Here is a 21,455-nt window from a genome sequence, read left to right on the forward strand (position 1 = left end):
TGTAGAATGCTGAACACCATGCCTTCTCTAATTCTTAACATGGAGAAATACTTATTGTATTTTAACTTCAAAATGGTTATAAAATAGCATGTAAAGTTTTATCCCAGTTATGCAAAATTCAGCCAATAGTTATTAAGTTATTTCCCAGATGCTGTTTAAGGACCTGGGGTATGAGAACTAGGTAGGGAAGAACCTACCATTTCTTTGTGTCTCATTAATTTTTGCATCAGAGAGTTGATTGGTGTGGCTTGCTGTGATGTCCTCTATAGTCCACCCACCTCTATATGTCCACCCACCTTCTCCTTGTGTAGATTAGGGCAGTGCTTTGGAAGACCTCATTTATCCCCCATTTTCACTCAGGAATAAGGATTGGAAGTTAAAACACATTTGTTGAGCTTCCTAAAGCACTAATATAATCACAGCCTAAACCACCTAGAAACCTCCTTTTTGAGGGAGCCTATGCTGGGAGAATCATCGTGGTGGTTCTCCTCCTTCTTCAGTGCGTTGTCACCTGCCCCATTGTATTGGACCTTTTGGATCTTTATTTTTGGGAGAGAGACTTAGAAATATACCTTTTTTTTTGGCCCATGGTTGATTGAGCATGTGAGTCAAACTGATGGATTCCCAAACTGGATTTTGACAGTAGGGCCTTTTAGCAATGGAAATTGGAGTTTGCGTGGTCTGCTGTCCATGGTTGGCAATGCCCATTGTTGGTCCCTACTGTTTACTTGTCCCCTGCATGGTCTAAGGCAAGTATGTAGGCTTCTGTACCTTAGTTCCTTCCGTAAGATCAGGAGGTTCTTGACCCATTTTCTAATCATTTTGCAAGGGTTAAGAGATCTACACTTACAAAATCATTTGAACTAAAGAAAATCCCTGCCAAATAGTCACCATGAAAGTTTTTTATTCCAGCAAGAAGAGGAATTAATGGTATGATATCCCAGCACCTAAAGGAATGAGACCATTCAAAAATGAATTAATATGTGTACCTATTCATTTCCAAGTCTTTATTCCATAGCCCCTCACGTGAAAATGAAAATTACTGACCGACCTTTTGATGTCTCTTTCAGGGACACCTGTGTGGTTCTTTGTGAAAATTGCTCCAATTCGAAATGAACAGGATAAAGTGGTTTTATTTCTTTGCACTTTCAGTGACATAACAGCTTTCAAACAGCCCATTGAGGATGATTCATGTAAAGGTTTGTAATTCTGATTTGTACAAAAACATTTATGCCTTCCCCCCCCCCCCGTGGTGTGTCTCCCATTACGGGGAATTTGAGGTTGCCAAGGCAATCTCTGCACAAAGATCAAGATTTAAACTCAGATTTGTGTTGGGTAAAGCACTGTATCATTCTGGAATGTATTAAGCGGGAGAAGGGGAGGAGAAAAAAAAAAACTTTGTTTAGGAAAGCATTTGAATCAATTTTATACCTTTTGTAGCTTAACCCTTTCCAGTAAAGGTTAGACAGAAGAAGGTAGGTGGGCATCTTTGGTATCAGCAGAGTCTTTTTAGGTGTTCCCAGGACAGGTCTCAGTCAAGTAAATGAGGCAGTCCATGGCCACATTCATCTTACTTGTATATAAACTTTGTTAGATTTGACTGACATCTCTCCCTCTGTGGTTGATGGAGCTATGTCTGTGGCTGGTGAATTCATTGGAAACATGGTATTAATGAGGCCAGGGTCTTGAGTAGCCTTTCCATATGGGTCGTTTGATCAGCTTGTGACCACAGATTTTAGTGCTCACTTCAGCCATATCACATGCACGTATTGTTTGAATAATACTGGGGGCCAAGGAAGGAAATGGCTCAGGATTTCTAGAACACGTATATGCTTGAAGAGGTTCCACTAATCAGATGTACAAAAGATGGCTTGTGATTCCCAGAGGTTTGGGATTAGGGGGTGTCACAGCCCTCTCTTCCATCTGTCTTCTCGCATGCGCACGAGACAGTCAGGAGGCCGTCAGCTCTTCTTTGTTGCAGTGCTTCTTGGCTCTGTGGCTGATTTTCCAGCTCTCTCTGAGAACTCTGCTCCTTGCGGTTTCCCAAGATGCAGCAGAGAGATGCTAGAAGGGCCCGGGCAAGAGTAAAACTGGCAAAATTGTGATTGTTAAAATGTGCCTTAGAGGAGGAAAGAAAAAACATTATGTGGGTGCTGAATCCTCTAGCACATGTGGATGCTCACATTTACAGAGTTCAGAGCACAGTCCTGTGTAGACCAGTGCATCCTATTTTTTAAAACTGATAACGATAACCCAGTAAATCGATTTTAGCCTGCCTTTTGATTTTAAGACGACTGCAGATGTCAAGTTTCTCGGCCAGTTCCTCAGCCTCCTGCAGTCTCCTTTTTCTCCTGCAGATCTGTGATTCCCTGATTCCTAGTTTCTGACTTGCAGATTCCTCAGTGCAACAGGGATTACACGGTGATAGACTCACTTATGATTAACGGTCACCCTTCTGTCCTCCAGAAACGCCATTGGCTTTTTTTAACTGAATAAACTCATAGATCCTGTTTTAAAGGCAGTCAGATATTTTGACATTTGCTTTTGCAAGTTTTCTCTTAAATCTTTAAAGTAACGTGATTTGGTTGAGTCAGCACACTTGCGTTTCACCACCACTGGAACATTTTTGGGTGACATGCAAGTATTGTTTAGTAGGAAAGACATACCCAACAGAGAATGTGCCACCTGGGTGTCTGCATTTGGTTCTTATGAAACGTGAAAGAAGAGATAAAAACAGTGACGCGGTGAGGCTCACCTAGGTTTATTTTCCAGGAGTAAAAAATGCTCTACTTCACTTAACCTGCCTCAATGATGCATTTCCTCGCTGATGAGAGTTTTGGTACGTGCACACGCACCCACCTTAGTGCTCCCTGCAGGAACGCTGCTAGTGGATCATCCTTAATGTCTCCGTAAGCCTGTACATTTTAAATGCCATGATGGGTATGTTTAGACACTCCCACTTTTATGTCACTGTGGCCCTGGCTGACGTTGATTTGGTAGTCCACTTGGGACAAGGTCAAATTTTATATTATTCCGTTTACGATAGAAGAGCATGACAGTTCTCCAGGCCTTGTTAGTTGTAAGTCTATAAACTGAAATTCTGGCTGCAAGGATCGAATCTAGGAAAACACGTTGCTGTGTAGCTGGATTGTTCTCCTGACTTGACATTTCTTCTTGGATGTGCTCTCACATTGAGAGGTTCTGGCAGGTCCAACTGGGTTTTCAGTACAGCACCTCAGTCAGCCATAAGAGTCTCAGAAGTCTTGCTGACCCAGGCTTGTTTAGAATTCACTTTTGAGATGGAGTGGAAGGGTGGATTATCCCAAACCCCAGAAATCCCCAGATAATTGCTCTTTGGCATAGCAGCACAAGATGTTTCCCAACATCAGATTAGTCTTCTTTTTAGTCAACTGTACTCAAATTGTCTTTAAAGTGACTTTATTTTCTCTAACTTTGGGGCTTGGGAGTGGGATAAGTGCATCCAGTAGTGACACGAGAAAGCCACTTGGTGCCTAACATTTTCCCAGAAACACTCCACAAAGTGGTAAACACACAGGGTAATCTTCAGTGGACTATTTTAGCATCTGACACAACGTAACTCCCCTTTGGCGAGTGATTGGGCCACCCCAGACCCCCTTTCCTTTAGTGTATCAGTTCTCAAGCTCCTTTTTATGAATCATCTGGGCCCCTGGACTTCCTTATCTCTTTTCTGTCCATCTTTTGACTACTTCCTTTGCTCTCTGACAAAAGGTATCTGCAGGACCTTCCTTTGGACAGAAAATACAAGTCGAGCTAGGTTTGCTGTTTAGTAGCAGCTCTGGGGTGTGTGTATATGTATTTGAAGTCAGAATGACAGAGTAGATGGGAATTCTTGGATGAAATGAGAATGGAATCTCTCACTTTTCTGTTATTATGGATAATTGGTAGTGGGGCTGCAGGACATTTTTCTCTGTCCTATTCTCGCTTCTCAGCTGGCAGGCTTGGGCAAGTGGGTAGAGAAGAGTTCGATGGTAAGGCTCAGGGTTTGCTCTCTGCATTGCTCCCCAAAGGATGAGGATGGATTACCCCTCTTGTTTTGTCTCTTACTCCACCAAATAGTCTCACACTGAAGGAGCGAATTCATTTTCAGAGACCCACAAATTTAGTGCTACATAGTTAAACTTGAGCCAGATTCAGATAAAGTAAAGGAATGTAAAACTCCAGAGGAGATTTTCAAAGGCCAAAGACTGAGAATATTCAGGGGTGAGGCCTCTGGCAAGCTGCTGTAACTGCTGATCTGTCCGTATGTCTTCCTGTGGGATATTCGTGAGGCACTCTTGGGAAAGAAACCGGGCAGTGGATACCAGCCACAGGTGCCTTTGGCCCCTTCAGTATTAACATTTTATCCCTCTGCCCTTAGGATGATGGAAAGGTGATGATTTAGTGGCTGCTCCTCAAAGAAGCCACCCTAGATTTTTGGTTGTTTCTATAGTGATAGGGAAAAGACCAGGGGAGGAAGACTTGAGGGTGCTTGGGCAGTGTCCACACTGACTGTCCATCTTGGTCCTCAGTGTCTTCTGTGCTCTTGTGTATGTTGGGTTATGGCACCCGCTCCTCTAAGAGAATCTGTGACTCTGCAGATTAGGGCAAACTTGGCCTCGCAGCCTCCCCACCGAGGTCAGGATACCTTGCAGCCGTCTCCTCTTCAACTTCTACTCAAAGTGACTTGGCATGATTTCCCAGGGAGGAGCCTATATGTCTGTCTTTTCTTGTATCCCTGGACTTCTCCTTGGACGAGGTGGAATTTCATCTCACTCCAGAGTCATCTCTTCTTCTGGCCTAGGGAAACACAGGGCTTTGTGGGCTAAAGAAGCCTAGTGGGTGGCTTACCCCAGTTGAAACCAGTAGCTATTGTGTGGTCAAGGAAGGGGAAAATAGTTGCCCTTACTAAGAATGGAGAAAAGACCTAGTAAGTGCTTTTTAGCTGATTGCTGGATTACATATTGTGTTCTCTTTCTTATATCCTTCTTCTCCCGTCATGCTTCCTCTTCCCTTCCTGCCCACCCCCTCTCACCCTAAAGACACACAGTAAGTGTGTGTGCTGAAGAGCTATATGTCTGCCTAAGGCAGAGGGGAGTGTACAAAGGAAGGAGTGAGCTGTTCTGCTGGTGATAGGGCAGGATCCTGGAAATGTTCCCTTAGTTTCCTCGTGGAAAATGACCATTGGACTTCCCCCAAGGAAGATTGTCTTGAGCTAGGTTCGCATTGGGTTGTCTCCTCCCATTTGGCCTTTTGGACAACAGGAGCTCTGTTGTTTTCAGGAATGTTTCTCCTGATGGCTTTGGTCCAAATTATACAAGGTATCTTCCATAAAATCCATTTGCTCCTCTTATGTGTTTTTAATCTCATTGCATGGCTCTCACCCTAGTCACCCAAATTGGGAACCCAGAGGCTGCCTGGATTGCCACAGTATTGTCCAGGCACGCAGAGTCTCTTGCCTGGGGTCCTAACTGGTCTTTTATCTATCAACCTTGTTTTTTATTTTTTTAAATGTTTTTATTTATTTTTGAGAGAGAGGGAGAGAGAGAGAGAGAGAGAGAGAGAGAGAGAATCTGAAACAGGCTCTAGGCGCTGAGCTGTTAGCACAGAGCCTGACATGGGGCTCAAACTCATGAACTGCGAGATCATGACATGAGCTGAAGTCAGATGCTTAATCGACTGAGCCACCCAGGCACCCCTATCAACCTTGTTTTTTAAAATCTACTATTCACATTACCATTCTGTCTTTTGTCTTTTTTCTTCTTCCCCTTCTCCTTCTTCTTTTTCTTCTCCTTCTTCTTTTTCTTCTCCTTCTTCTTTTTCTTCTCCTTCTCCTTCTCCTTCTCCTTCTCCTTCTCCTTCTCCTCCTCCTCCTCTTCCTCCTCCTCCTCCTCCTCCTCCTCCTCCTCCTCCTCCTCCTCCTCCTTCTTCTTCCTCTTCTTCATGTTTATTTATTTATTCTTAAGAGAGAGAAAGTGCAAGTGGGATAGGGGCAGAGAGGGAGAGAGAGAATCTGAAGCAAGCTCTGCATTGTCCGTGCCACCCTCAATGTGGATCTCAAACCTACGAACTGTGAGATCATGACCTGAACCAAAGTCAGACGCTCAACTGGCTGAGCCACACAGGCGCCCACCATTCTGTCTTTCTAAAGTGAAATCAGAGTGCTTCCTCCTCCCTACTATATTTGAACTCCTCCCTGGTTCCCTATGGGTTTCAGAATGAAGTTCAGATTTCTCAGTTTGCTATCTAAGTTGTTATCACCAAAGTTCTTCTCCATCTGGCCCCTGACAACCACTTTAACATCACTTCAAGCCACTGTCTACACCCCCCTCCTCTCTACCAGTCATGGCATTTGGGATGTCTTACTCTTCACTGACATGTTACCCTATTTTATGATTTTCGCTTTTGTAGGTGCTGTTCCTTCTGTGTGCAATGTCTATCTTTTCCTTCTTGTGTTTTTAACTCCTACTCATCTTTCAAAATTTGTCCTAGTGTTACCCCTTCTGGGAAGCCTCCCAAGCCTGGATTAGATAGATATGCCTTCTCTGGACAGTCTTGACCATAGCATCCTATACTCATCTCTGTTATAGAACTTAGCTAATGAGCTAAGTCATGGCTTATGTCATGGCTTTTAAAATTTATTTGCCAGTCTTCCCTACTAGAGCACATGCTCTTTGAAGCCAGAGTCTGTATCTTATTTATCTTAGTATCTCTAGTACCTAGCACTATGCCTGGTATATAGCAATTATGTTTATAGAATTAATACATGAATGGATGAAGTTTTTTCATCTGGCCAGGCAATGATTCCTACTAGAAAGTATCTGTAGTTCAGAAAGAACATGGGGTGGAACTTGAGGGAGAACTTATTTCCTTCCATCAGAACAGGCAGAGCCTGGCCGTCCTGATAGAGATGCGATGGAGAATTTCACACTGCCTGTCCGTTTCCCCATCCAACACCCACTCATCTTCCCATGCTGTCCACTGAGGTAGCCGAGAGCCAACTCCTTTAAGAGCCACATCCTTAGAAAGGTTTCGGGGCTAGCCTGAGCCTGGGGAAATGCCTAGAGGTCCAGGGATCTTTCTTTTCATCCCTTGTGCTAGATAGACCAGGACCCTGAGTTCCCTGCCAGGCAGGGTCTGGGGTATCTGTCCTGCCACCTCCTTCTTATCATTGGTCCCAGAGTATGGGTCATGGTGGTGGTAGTAGTGATGGTAGTGGAAGGGTAGGTTGTGGGTTAGGTTGGGGGGGTGTTGCAGAGCCCTCGTTGATGTCTGCATGCCCAACTATGTTTTACCTGATTGAAAATTATACTTTCTGTTCTTGAAAATCGTTGTAGAATTCAATTCCAGTTTTGTTTGGAGCTGAAAGAGAGCCTAACTCTGAAAGAGACTTAAAAAAATTCTGGTTGACAGCTCACAAAGCAGATTCCAGTGAGCATCTTCATAAATGGTACATTTGGGGGAGATGTGAAACCTCTGCAGAGTCTGGACCATCCCCTCCTGTTAACATTAATGGGACCCCTACCGCCTGACTACCATGTGTCTCTTTTCAAGCTGACTCCAGCGGTCCTATTTCTCTGCTTGATGGCATCAGGATGGATGAAAATGCCACTGTCTTTTATTAAACCTAGAACTTCTGGAATAAGATAATAAAGCACTGATTTGCTATTCTTTCCATGTTGACGAAAATTTATCCAGATCATGATTCTTAAAGGTGCAAAAAAAAGGGCCATTCTGCTGCTTAACTTCATTCCTCTGGATTCGAAGTCTATCTTGGAAAGGTGCTCCAGGGTAGAATTTGGCAGAACTGAGGTCTGCTGCAAGGTGTTGAATACTGCTAAACACTAAGGGATAAAAACCAAAAAAAATCACCTAGTCCTGTTTTTAGCTGTAAAAAGAGTTGGGTGCTCTGTTTACTTGCTATCTACTCCAGGTCTAGGTCTTTGGAGCACCTCAACCCCAAGGTTGGTCTTGAGAACACTGACAGGGTTTCATGGATCTCTTGAGGCAATTGCCATGGTCATAACCTGGATGCAGATGAGTTGGGTTGCTGGGTATTGGAATGGACAGTTGTCTTTGGAGATAATTAAATGCAGTAAAGATCACTCATATGTCTTAGATTCTGCGTTGTGTAGGGGGCTGGATTGGAAAAAGATCAGTATTTTACTTTTCCTGGAGGAGCTGGTCCAGAGTGCCAAGGAGGCCTCCAGACAGCCTCTGTTTTAGTCTACTAACCTGAGCACACTAAACTTAGCCCCTTTGTTTTACCGGACAAATGCACCCTGCCTTTAGGCAGCTAGAGTATTTTAATTTCCACTTTATAGATAAGGCTTAAGCAATTTAAATGACTGGTTGGTGATCACAAAGAAAGCTGGAGGCAGAAATGGGACTTGTGTCCAGATTTTTTTTGCTCCAAGTTCAGTACTAGGCTCTTTGGGATTCTTGTTATTTGGAGGAACCTGTCAGCAACTGTCCTTCCCCCATCCCAGAGCAGACTAAAATATGCTTGTGCTTCACCCCCCCCCCCCCCCCCCCCCCCCCCCCCCCCCCGCCAAGGGATTAGATTCATTTCTCATTCCCCTGGCTTTGGAGAATGCATTGCATGGGATAGCCATTTAACTGGCTTGTCCACATAACACTTGGAACCTGCTTGGTCTCTACTAGATCAGACTACGTGGGGGTTGGGGGTAGCTTGAGCCCAAAGTCTGGGAAATATCTCAATTGCCTGGCATTATCTGGCAGAAAAGCCTTGAGCTAGAGTGGAAACATCTGGGTTCTGGACTCTGTAGTCATCTGAGCACTCTGTGCCTCAGTTTTCCTATTTGTAAAACAGTACTAAAACCTGTCACAAAGCTATGATTAGGATAATGTGAAAGGTGAAGAGTAAATTGCGGCACAAATTTGTCCAGGTGCTTTTCTGAGCAGCGAGTCTGGGCTGGGAGGAATACAGAATGATTCATGGGAGCCTAGGAGGACAATGGGTGTATGTGCTTCTGACAGCCTAACTTGTGGTGTGAATGTCCATGACCTTCAGGACATGGTTGAAGCTGTCCTTTCTCTCCTCTACATGCTCCAGGCTGGGGGAAGTTTGCTCGGCTGACCAGAGCACTGACGAGCAGCAGGGGGGTCCTGCAGCAGCTGGCTCCCAGCGTGCAGAAAGGCGAGAACGTCCACAAGCATTCCCGCCTGGCTGAGGTAAGGGCAAGGGGCCAGCTCGTCTTAAACCACACTTCCCTGGGATCCCTGGGCTGAGAAAATGCCACAAAGCAAGTGTGTGGTTTGGAATGGACTTTCAGGACCCTCACACTCATGTGTTGGCTGGGCTGCACACCATAATGAGTGACTTTGGGAAAGTGACCTAATTCCTTTGAGCTTTGTACTTTCCCATATGTAAAAGGGGCCTGCAGACAGCTCTGTTCTAATGTATTGAGGTTACAGGTGTCAGTTCACTTTTTTTGAGGGAGTAGAGAAAGAGCTAGAAGTGCTATAGACATGAAGGGGTTTTTACTTCTAAACCATAAACAATTCTGTTATTCAAGCAATACATATTATTAGAGGGGAAAAAAAGGTACAGAAAGCAAAAAGAAAAAAACCAACAACCTGTAATCTCACTAACCACATGGCTTTATTGTAATTTTTGTATACATTCTTTAACTCTTTTCTTTGCATATGTTGTCTTTCCTAAAGCCTAATAAATACATTTTTCATGTTAATATTTATGAAGTTCAGATGTATCTAAGAATCAATGTGTATATTTGATACGGTCGTGTTACCTTTTCTTCCCTTTCTATAATCATGAACATCTTTCCAGGTTAATACATGTACCTGAAATTCTTGTTGTTCTGGTAACCTTTGTAGTAAGGAAAACCTGTGACAGGTGGCATTCTCCCTTTTACTGGGACAAATGAGCAGCTGGGATGCCTGGACTTAACGCACCCAAATTACTGGTCTCTGTCTTTGGTGGTTCTGCATCCAAATCACTTACTATCTGCCTTTGATGGTGTCTGGCCCTCATTCTTTCCACTCAGCCTGGTGGACCAGGTAAGAGCATTATACCCTGCACACAGCAAGCTTTCATTTTAGCCAGAGATGACAGTGTATGTTGTCTCTCTGCCTGGTGGTGGCCACTCAGCTCTTGACCCTTGCTCAGATGCCAGGACCCTTTCTGGCCTGACTCCTGGCTCCCGGACTCCTAAGAGAGAAACTGCCAGCATGGTGTGGCTCACAGGGGCGCTGTGCACAAGTGCACTGAGTGTCAGATGCGTTAACTACAGATCTCCTTGGCGGCATCCCAAAGCTTTGGCCAATAGTGGGAGTGGGAGGATTCACCTGTGTCATGTTAGAGAAGGAGAGGCATTTGGAAGCATAGGTTTTGGTCATGATGTGGGCTTAGTATAAGATAGGAAGAATAATAAAGGAGACCTTTTGTTCACAGCCTGCACTTTCCTTGTTGGGTCTTTTGGTTAATAAAACAACCTCCTTTGGGGCTGTCCTCTGCCTTGCTGACTCTTAGCCACTCTGCTTGCCGTTCCTTGCACACACCACGCCTGCTCTTCTCGCAGATATCTGCGGGGCAGTTCCTTCACCAACTCCAAGTCTTTGCTCAAATGTCATTTTTTCTGGGTGGCTACCCGAATCAGGGTTCTACCAGAGAAACAGAACCACTAGGATATTTGTATGTTAAGAGATTTATTGCAAGGAATTGGTTTATGTGATTGTGGGGGCTGGCTAGGCAAGTCTAAAATTTGTAGGGCAGCTTGGCCAACTGGGAAAAACTCTTGGACGGATCTGATGCCAAAGTCCACAGATGGTATTTCTTCTCCTGCAGTTCTGCTCTTAAGGCCTTTCAACTGATTAGGCAGGGCCCGCCCAGATTATAGGGTATACTCTGCTTTCCTGGAAGTCAGCTTATTGTAGCTATCACATCTACAAAATTCCTTCACTGGAATGCTTAGATTAGTGTTTGATCAAATAACTGGGTACCATGGCCTAGCCAAGTTGACACATAATACTGACAATTACAGTTCATGCCTTGTCAGCTTGTCATACACATTTACTTAAACCATACTTAATCTCCCAATAAAGACAGTAACAAAGCCATACTTTCACTTAACATGCTCCACTTATCCTGCATATAACCAAAAACATGCCAGCTCTTCCCACAGAAGAGGACACAAAATCCTTGGGTGATGTTCACTCTTCCCCTTGATGCTCTGTCACTTAAATACTCAGATGTAAACTAGTATTAATGCATCTTATGTTTGTTGATAGGGGGCAAGAGAGGGAAGAAAATAGAGTATTTGCTTAATATATGTATATATACATATATATGCGTATGTATGTACTATATATATACACACACACACATTTGTATGCAAATGAAAATACTCATAACTCCTAATTCTCTCCTGCTCTTTTTCTCCACTTAGTCCCTTATAATGTACTATACAGCTTATTCATTTATTCTGTTTGTTATTCATCAATACATCCCAAGTACTTAGAACAGTGCCAGGCACATAGTATATAGCTTATCAGTAATGGTTTTTTTTTTTTTTTTAAATTGATTGAATTGATGACAGAAAGGAAATGATGTAGTGTTTTTGTCGACCTGTCTGGCAGAAGCACTTGCTCATTGACTGGCAATATGAAGCAGACATCTGGGTCCCATCCCAGGGAATAGTAAATTTTAGTTAGCCTGGCTAGAGGCTTATGGATTGTATCTTTACCAAGAACCAGATTTGGATTTTGTTGATTTACTCAAACGGTTTTCTGTTTCCAATTCATTGATTTCTGCCCTAATGTTTATTATTTATTTTCTTCTATTTACTTTGGGTTTAACTCACTCCTCTTTTTTTTTAGTTTCCTAAGCTAGAAACTTAGATTATTGATTTTTGATCTTTCTTCTCTTCTCATATATGCATTCAATGGTGTAAATCTTCCTCTAAGCACTACTTTCACTACATCCCACAAATGTAAGTTCTGTGTTCATTAAAAAAATTTTTTTTAATGATTACTTATTTTTGAGAGAGAGAGAGACAGAGTGCAAGTGGGGAAGGGGCAGAGAGAGAGGGAGGCACAGAATCCCAAGCAGGCTCCAGGCTGTCAGCATGGAGCCGGATGCAGGGCTCGAACTCATGAACTGTGAGATCATGACCTGAGCCAAAGTCAGACACTCAACTGGCTGAGCCACCCAGGTGCCCCAAGTTCTGTGTTCATTTTAAACTGTTCTCAGTTTAAAAATATTTTGAAATTTCTCTTGAGATTTCTTTTTTTTCTCATGTTATTTATAAATGTGTTGTTTAATCTCCAAATATTTTGGGGTTTCACAGCTATCTTTTTGTTATTGCTTTCTAGGTTTTAAATCCACTGTAATCTGAGACCAGACATTGTATAATTTCTGTTGTTTTAAATTTGTTAAGGCTGTTCCACTGACAATAAGTTCCTTAATTTTTGTCGGAGAAAATCATGATTTCTCTCTTACTTTTTTAAAAAAAAAGTTTACTTATTTATATATATAGAGTGAGCACATGTGCAAGCTGGGGAGGGGCAGAGAGGGAGGGGGAAAGAGAGAGAGAGAGAATCCCAAGCAGGCTCTGGGCATCTGAGCAGGGCCTGACGCAGGGCTCGATCTCATGAACTGTGAGATCATGATCTGAGCCAAGATAAAGGGTAGGATGTTTAACTGACTGAGCCACACAGGTGCCCATCTCCTTCACTTTTTAAAGATCATTTTATAGGGTACAGAATTCTAGACTGGTGATTGTTCGTTCTTCTCTCAACTCTAAATATTTTAGTCTGCTCTCTTTTTGCTTATGCTTCTGAGGAGAAGTTAGATATACTTCTTATCTTGGCTCCTTACAGGTTAGGTATCTTTTGCCTCTGGCTTCTTTCAGGATTTTTTTTTTTTTTTTACCTTTGATTTCCTGCAGTTTGAGTATGATGTATGCCTGTGTGTGTTGTCTGTTTATTTAATGGTCCTATATTCTGTTTGTGTTCTGTGAGCTTCCTGAAACTGGGATTTGGCATCTGATATGAATTTGGGGGAAATTGTCAGTCATTATTGCTTCAAATATTTTTTCTGTTTCTCTCTTTCTTCCCCTTCTAGTGTCTCCCTTACACCTATGTTACACCTTTTGCAGCTGTCCCACAGTCCCTGGATATTGTTTTATTTGGTCCTTTTTCTCTTTGCTTTTCGGTTTTGGAGGCTTCTATTAAATCCTCAAGCTCAGAGATTCTTTCCTCAGCTGTGTTCAGTCTGCTAATGAGCTCATCAAAGGCATTCTTCGTTTCTGTTAAGAGTGTTTTTGATATCTAGTATTTCTTTTTGGTTCTTAGAATTTCCATCTCTTTTCTTACATAACCCATCTGTTCTTGCATGTTACGTTTTCCATTAGAGCCCTTCGCATATTAATCATGGTTGTGATAATTCCAATGCCCCATCATACCTGGGTCTGGTTCTGATGCTGCACTGTGTCTTTAGACTGTTTTTTGGCTTTTGGTATGGCTTGCAGTGTTTTGAAAGCTGAACTTGATGTTCTGGGTAAAAGGCACTTGGGTAAATAAATAGGCCCTTAGTGGTGTGGGAGTGAGGTGTCAGGGGAGAAGCAGCATTTATAGTCCTATAATTAGCTGTTCTAAGGAGCTTATGCCCCTGGAATGTGAATTTCACGAATGTCTCTCAGTATATTCCCTACTTAGGCCAGACAAAATGCATAGAGGGGCCCAGAATTGGATATCCCCACCCCCCTATCAGAGAGGCTCCACGAAACCTAATACATGAATTAGGTTCTGGTTCAATAGTTTCTCCTGAGGGCAGACTTTTTTTTTTTTTAAGAAGAATAGAATGCTCTCATGTATTTCAGTATGGTTACTTTTCTCCTCCTCTTCAAGAAGCATGAGAGTATATTTTGCTTTGATTTTCACTGTGAGGATGGCTACAGGTCCTGGAGGTCAAGCTCTCAAAACCACGAGTGGCTCCCCCTGGAACTTGTAATTCTCAGACTTGGTCACACTGAGCCACCTGCAGGTTAGATTTCCCCATCCGGCACTAGTTTTTGTGCAGGCTTCTGCTCATGGAAAGTTGTTATTTCTTTTATTCACCTGTCCTCTTCTCCAATTTTGGTGCAGCACTTGCTGTGAAGTTTCGCTTCTTGGATGGATCTAAGAATTGTAGATTTTTCACTTTGTTCAGCATTTTTACTTGTTGTTATGATGGAGTGACAGTTTCCATTCTGAAGTGGAAGTTGGCAGGTAAGTTTTAAACAGAGAAAATGTGTTCCCTGCTCATGGCCTGTCGCCAGTTTCCTGCTCAGTTTTCTCACTGGTAGGGGCCACTGGCCAAATGGTGATTACGAGTGTGGATACTGCAGACCTCTCCCACTTCTGGGAAGGTGTGGACACAAAGCCCAAGTGGACTGGAAATAGCAGGTTTGCTTTTGTGTGGATTGCATGCGTTATTTTCAAGGCCACCTTATTTCCCTGTTAGACTGCTTTCCTGAGCTCAGGCAGTCTGGCTTTAGTGCTCACCTTACGCCTCAATATCTCCCTCCTGGACTGATTGTAGGAAAGAAGGAGGCACTTACTGTATGCTATGTTCTGGGCTTCTTGTCTTTAATCCTCTAAACAACTTGGAGCAGTTTTACAGAGGTGGAAACTGGGGCATAGGGAAGGTCACAAACTTGTTCATGGTCACCTGGCAGTAGGGGGTAGACTCTGGATTGAGAACCAGGTTTATGTGACTTTAAACCCAACCTGTTTCCCAACTGGGCCAGTTCCTTCTGTGAATTCCATGATCTCCCTCCTCTCAGGATAGAGAACCAAGGCCACTTTGTCTGCTGTTCTGGAGCACCCTGTTCCCTTGACCTCAGTTATTAGTATGAGCACCTGTTCTTTTAGCGGGCCAGTTTATTTTCAGATCTTCGTGCGTGAGTCAGGCCAGAGGACCCTTGTCAAGGGTTGAGTTCTGTGGGATACACATGCTGAGTAACATCTGTGAAGGAGAAGGGGGAGGAAGCGGCACTGGGGGAGGGGGGCATCAGACCACAGTGCAGATCTGGTAGAGGCTCTGCAGCCTGACCGGAGCTTTGTAGCAGAGATGGCCTGCTGGGCCGGGCAGGGGGGTCCCATACAGGGCACAAGGGCCAGGCCTCTCAGCCACCGTCTTGCTCAGTCAGTGGCAGGTGCCTCAGTGGAAAGTTCAGGTTTCTGTCCCTGAGGAAGCTAACAGGGGGCTGTCCACTAACTGCACCTGCAGCTGGGCAGAGAATCCTTTCTGGAAGTGGGATCTGAGGGGTTGTGTTTCAGAGTTCGCTAGCACACTGTAATGCTTTCTGCCTTAATAGGGAGGAGAGGCACAGTCAGTGTATGGAAGGGCATCACTCCTGCTTAGAGGATTCCGCACTGCGGTTTTCACACAGGGCTGACCCTGCTGGGGTTTGGTCCATCTCGGAGCATTCTGCCGCCATGCCAGCCTCTCTGTCTGGAACGGCTGTGGGGAAGACACGGAGGGGAAAGCACCTTTCCCTGTCACGTCCTCTTTCAGTGCTTCCCTGTGAGTGAGCCAGCTCAAGACATAATGTAGATATGCCATCGTGACGGGCACATCATTCAGCCATGTGCCCAGGGGTCGCGTGGCCCAGCTCCTGATTCTCACCATCTCACCGTAAGGACACTTGGTACCTGGCACGTGTTCTGCTGTTCTCCACGCCAGTGATCGCAGTGATGGGCTGAAGTAGCATTGCAGGTTCCAACCCACTGAGCAACTTACTCAATCGTGAGAGTTCAGGCAAGTCATTTCACCCCTAAGAGCTCCCATTTCCTCCTCTTCCTTCTCTTCAAGTGGAGGGAGTGAGTTCAAACGAGAATAATATGTACCCACAGATTTGTTCAGAGTAGGTTCTCAATGCAAACACTCTGGCATATAGTAAATGCTCAACGGTATTAATATTAAATTTTCATTTTTGGTTCTTTAAATCTTTATTTAAAAAGTTCTCAAGGGGCGCCTGGGTGGCTCAGTCAGTTGGGCGTCTGACTTTGGCTCAGGTCGTGATCTCACGGCTTGTGAGCTGTGCTGACAGCTCAGAGCCTGGAGCCTGCATTGGATTCTGTGTCTCCCTGTCTCCCTGCTCCTCCCCCACTTGTGTGCACGCTCTCTCTCTCTCAAAAATAAACACTACAAAAGAAATTTTTTTTTAAAGTTCCTCAAAAAAGGAACTTTGGGACAAGATGGATGGACATTGAGTACAGTGCTAAGTGAAATAAATCAGACAGAGGAAGGGCAAATAGTGTATGATCTTACTTATATGTAGAATCTAAAAACAAACAGGCAAACAAAAAAACTCGAAGTCATAGATACAGAGAATAGTTGATGGTTGCTAAGTTGGGGGTGGGAGAAATGGGGGAAGGGGTTCAAAAGTGTACAAACTTACACTTATAAAATGAGTAAGGGGGATGTAACATACAGCATGGTGGCTATAGTTAACAATACTGTATTGCGTATTTGAAAATTAGTAAGACAGTAGATGTTAAAAGTTCTCATCAGAAGAAAAATTTGTAACTGTTAATGATCATTTCACAACTATACAGATATCAGATCATTATGTTGTATATCTGAGACTAATATGTTATACGTCAATTACATCTCAGTAAGGAAAAAATTTCAGTTTTCAGAGATAAAACAGGTTCTTCTTTATCAGATTTTAAAACAGAGGTATATAAAGTAAGAAGTGAAATGTCCACTATTTCTTGGAAGTAACCATTTTTAAACAGTGTATGAGTTTTATTACAATGTGTTTGTATATATTTATAGTGATTTTTTAAACAAAAATGTGGTCCTAGCATACAAATTATTTTCCATTGTGCTTTTTTCCCCTACTTACTCGTGTATTTGGGATATTTCCCTAACAGTACATATGCCCTTCATTCTTTTTTTTTTCCCCTTTAAAAAAATTTTTTTTGACGCTTATTTATTTTTGAAAGAGAGAATGGGGGAGGGGAGGAGAGAGAGGGAAACACAGAATCTGAAACAGGCTCCAGGCTCTGAGCTGTCAGAGCCGGATGCGGGGCTTGAACTCACTAACCTTGAGATCATGACCTGAGCCAAAGTTGGAACCTTAAGTAACTGCACCACCCAGGTGCCCCACCTTCATTTTTACTGGTTCTTTTGCCTTCCACTGCATGACTGTATCCAGATCTATTTAGCTATATTCCCTTGATGGGTATTTATACAGTTACCAATTTTTGGCTATTATAGATAACACTTCGGTGAACCTCCTTGTATGTATATTTTTGGTTTTAAAATAGAAATCCTTTAAACAGAGAGGTAAAGAGTAATTTAACAAGCCTTCTTTTATTATACAATCTATATAGTGAATGTTGACAGTTTCTCACTTCAAATTCTTTTGTGAAAATTAAAATATTAAAGATAAAGTTGAGGTCCTCTTTAAACTTATTCCTAGAGGTAGTCATTACCCTGAAATTGTATGTCTCCTTACTACTGGTGTTTTAATATTTTTATCACTTATGTATTTAACCATAAAGCGCATATGGTATGATTGTGTGTATTTTAAAAATATATTTGTACAAATGATATCATACTGTGATATTTTATAACTTGCATTTTACACCCAACATTGATTTTTGAAAGCTTTTTATTTGAAAGAATTACAGATTCACAGGAAGTTGCAAAACTAGAATGGAGAGTGGTTCCTTTCACCCAACCTCCCTCAATGGTAACATCTTATATAACTGTCCTACAATAGCAAAACCAGGAAATCGGCATGTGTAGAATAAGAATCGCGTTACTTAAATTAAAGATTATATATGGGCTTTACCAGTTTTTACATGCATTCGTGTGTGTGTGTGTGTGTGTGTGTGTGTGTGTGTGTGTGTGTATGCATGTAAGTATATATTTAGTTTTGGAAGGAGCTGCCAAACTATTTGCCAATTGCAGTTGGTTATATCACTTCATCTTCCTACCAGCAATGCGGTTTCTCTACATCCTTGCCAGCATTTGATATTGCCACTCTTTCTCATTTTTCACACTAATGAATGTATCGTGATAGCTCATCGTGGTCTTAGTTTGCATTTTAGTAAATGGCTCAAGATGCTGAACATCTTTTCTTGAGCTTGTTTCCAACTACAAGCTTATTGGGTAAAAAGCTTATTCATGTCTCTTGCCCATTTTTAAATTCAGTTCTGCTAACATTTATTTCTTTTTTTATTGCATTAAACATGTAAGCATACTTTAAAATCTTCTCTCTTACCATTTAATTTTCTCTCGAGCTTATCTACAGCTAGAGGTTTTTGGTGGGAGTCTGTTGGGTCCTCAGTTGTGGAGGCATCTGGATATGGTGGTTGAGTGTGCCTGTACCGTATATCATAAAGTTTCCCCGGGGTTCAGACCAGCTTTTCTGTAAAAGTTTTAGCCCTGGGGCTTCCAACCGTGTGCACAGTGTGAATTCCGGCTCCACCCTTGTGTATGGCATACGTTTGGGGTTTTGATTTGTCACACATAATGCTTTTTCTCCCCAAAGTTCCAGACACGTGTCCAGTTTCCTTTTATATGTGGTGGAGGTCTTTTGTTCTTGTGTTTCTCTGTCAGGGCAGCCCTTTGTCACCCCAGCCAGAGCCTGTGTGACCCTCTCCTGTCCTCTACAGCGTGCCCCCTCTTCTGGTAACCCCGCTTCCAAAAAAACACCTGGGCTGTTTGGTTTCAGCTCCTACTGGCCGCTTTGGTTTTGTGCTCCTGTTTCGCTTCCGATACCTGAGAGTTTGAACTTTACGATTTCTTTTTAAATGTTTAATTTTTAAACAGTATCTCAGCATGTTTGGTATAACTGAAAGTTTGCCGTATTTGCTTGGTTCACTCTATTGACTGTTGGCTCTGTAAATACTTGCGCTCGTGAATATGACAGGTTCCTAGAAGTACGATTAAGGAGACAGAGGGTACAAACATTTAAAACTTGGTAGAAACTGCCAGAGTTCACATGACAAGGTTGTACCCATTTATGCTGCCTGTCTAACCCCATGTGCCACTTTCTTCTGTCCCCATTACTGCATGTGGTGCTACTGATTGCTTTACTCAGTCTAAAGTTTTAACATTTAAATTCATTAAAATTTTTTAAGTTTATTTATTTATTTTGAGAGGGAGAGAGAGTGAGCACGAGTGAGGGAGGGGCAGAAAGAGAGGGAGAGGGAACCCCAAGCAGGCTCCATGCTGTCAGTGCAGAGCCTGATGTGGGGCTCAAACCCATGAACCATGAGATCATGACCTGAGCTGAAATCAATAGTTGGATGTTTAACCCACTGAGCCACCCAGGCACCCCAACATTTTCATTAATTTTTAAAGGAGGAGCACTTACTTTTTTATGTACTGCACAGGGATTTGATAGGATAAATATAGAAGATGCCTGCCTTACATGGTCAGGGATGCTGCCCCAGCCGCCCCTCAGTACAACGTGCCTGAACTGCATGAGCTGGTGCAGAACCAGCCAGCAGCCTGGGCAGCTGGACAGAGATGCAGAGAACTGAAGTTTACTTACTGCACATATGCACAGCCACGCTTGCTGTCTGCATTCACAAGTGACGCTCAGAGGCACTGCCTGCTGCAGAGGCAGGTACCAGGTCCAGGATGAGTCTGTGTCATGGTTCCTAGTTTTCCAGTCTCACAGGCCGGAATCACCGGTGGAGGCTGCCAATATGTATGGGAGCAAAGGGTTATCCTTTTTCCTAGAAGCAGACTGTATGTACCTTGAAATTGGGATTTCCTGCTTCACTTTTTTGCTTTCTAGGTGTTGACTTCATTTGACTCTTCAGACTCAGGGAAGAGTGACACGCTCCAGTGATGCCTCGCTGCTACATGATACTCTCCTGTCTTGGAGAGGAATCTAACTTTGACAACAGAAGCTTCTGCTACAGGGTTTTGGGCTAATTTTGCCTCTTGAAAAGAGTCATTTTAAATAGAACTGTCTCAGTGTGCTTGTAGGTAGTTAAGTTTGTCACTACCGGAGGTTTTTGGATGACCACTTGATGGTATTTTGAATGTGGGCTTGGGAAATAAGGATGGACTAATGGCCTTGCCGTTGCCTTCCAGCCCGGAAGGCCAGCATCGCTCCATGGGCACTCCCGGTCCATGGGGCTCCTTCTGACCAGCCCTCTCTTGTCTGACGCCTGGCGTCTTGTGCTTGGGGGAGGACTCTCGGCTTTTCTCCTTGGTGTATCATTTTGTTTATGGTTTATTATATTTTAATAAACTGTTTATTCAAGACAGGCAGGGGAAAAAGCAAGTGATCGGTTATACCAGGGATCACCCATACATTTGATTTTGGTAAAAAGTTATAAATGATCATGTGAAATGATGCTTAAGGATTTTCTGTAGTTTTTTTCTTTTCTCCTTTCCCTCTCTCTCTCCCTCTCCTTCTCCCTCTCCCCATCCTTCCCCCTCCCTCCCTCTTTATTTTTCTCTCTCTTTCCTTCTTTCCTCTTAAGAGATAAGATGAGATAGTAGAATGAGAAGAGGATTTGGAGTCAGACTGACCTGAATTCTCATCCAAAACTCCACTACATTCCAGCTATGTGACTTTCTGAAAGTTACTTCACCTCACTTATCTTTCCTCATCTGATGAAATAAGGATACTACCTGCCCCGAAGGATGGTAGTAAGGATTTGCGATGCTTTACGACAAAAAGTGATCTTATCGCTTCCTGCTTAAAAATCCTTTAATGTCATCTCGCCACTTCTTTGGGTGAATTTAAAATTTATGTAATGACTTACAAAATCCAGCTCATCTCTCTCCAGCCTTATCTGGCTGCCCCGGCTCTCTCTGAGCGTTGTTGGCCAGGTGGCACTCTCACCGGTCAAACTCTCCTTCCTCTGGGACTTGGAATGTGCCCTTCCTCTGCCTGCAAGTTCTTGCTCCTTCTCTGGCTGGGCTAGTTCCTATCCATTCCTCAAGTCTCCAAGTACACATCACACCTTCCCAACGGTCCCTGCCCCACTCAACGCCAGCTCAACCTCCTCAGTCCCTCTCCTTGACATGTGCAATTTCCGTGTTGAGCACTCATGCCGCCGGGAATGCTGTCGTTGAATATTTGCCTCTTCTGGTGGATGGAAGGTGTGTGAAGGCAGGGGCATTGTCTCTCTTATTTATTCTACATCCGTGCCATCAAACGTAATAGTAAGTGCTTGGTAAAATGTTCATTAAATGAATGAAAGAAGAAGGAAGCAAGAACCTCATTCAGTGCTTCACACTTAGTAGGTCCTCACTAAATGTCAATTCCCTTTCACATTAACCCCCTCCTCCCTTGTCTGTCTTGGCCATGGTAGTGGAATACTATTTCTTGCTGATTTGGTGGGATGGCAACATTACTGTCATTCGCCCTCATCACTTATTCTCAAAACCTGAATTTAAAAAATTTGGATAAAGATTTCAAAATACA

The 21,455-nt window shown here is 43.2% G+C and overlaps 1 protein-coding gene across 6 annotated transcripts in view; it reads left to right on the plus strand.

Annotated features, from left to right (window-relative positions):
- The window catches only part of KCNH1 (potassium voltage-gated channel subfamily H member 1), a 466,004-nt gene that overhangs the window by 134,335 nt on the left and 310,214 nt on the right, over positions 1-21,455 (plus strand). For all 6 annotated transcript variants that reach the window (XM_045048780.1, XM_045048781.1, XM_023248008.2 and 3 more), the window contains 2 exons: positions 1,071-1,199; positions 9,095-9,213. In XM_045048780.1, coding sequence (XP_044904715.1) covers positions 1,071-1,199; positions 9,095-9,213 — 248 coding nt within the window. The remainder of the gene's footprint in view (positions 1-1,070; positions 1,200-9,094; positions 9,214-21,455) is intronic.

This window comes from Felis catus, chromosome F1 (assembly GCF_018350175.1).
Source record: "Felis catus isolate Fca126 chromosome F1, F.catus_Fca126_mat1.0, whole genome shotgun sequence".
NCBI lineage: Eukaryota > Metazoa > Chordata > Mammalia > Carnivora > Felidae > Felis > Felis catus.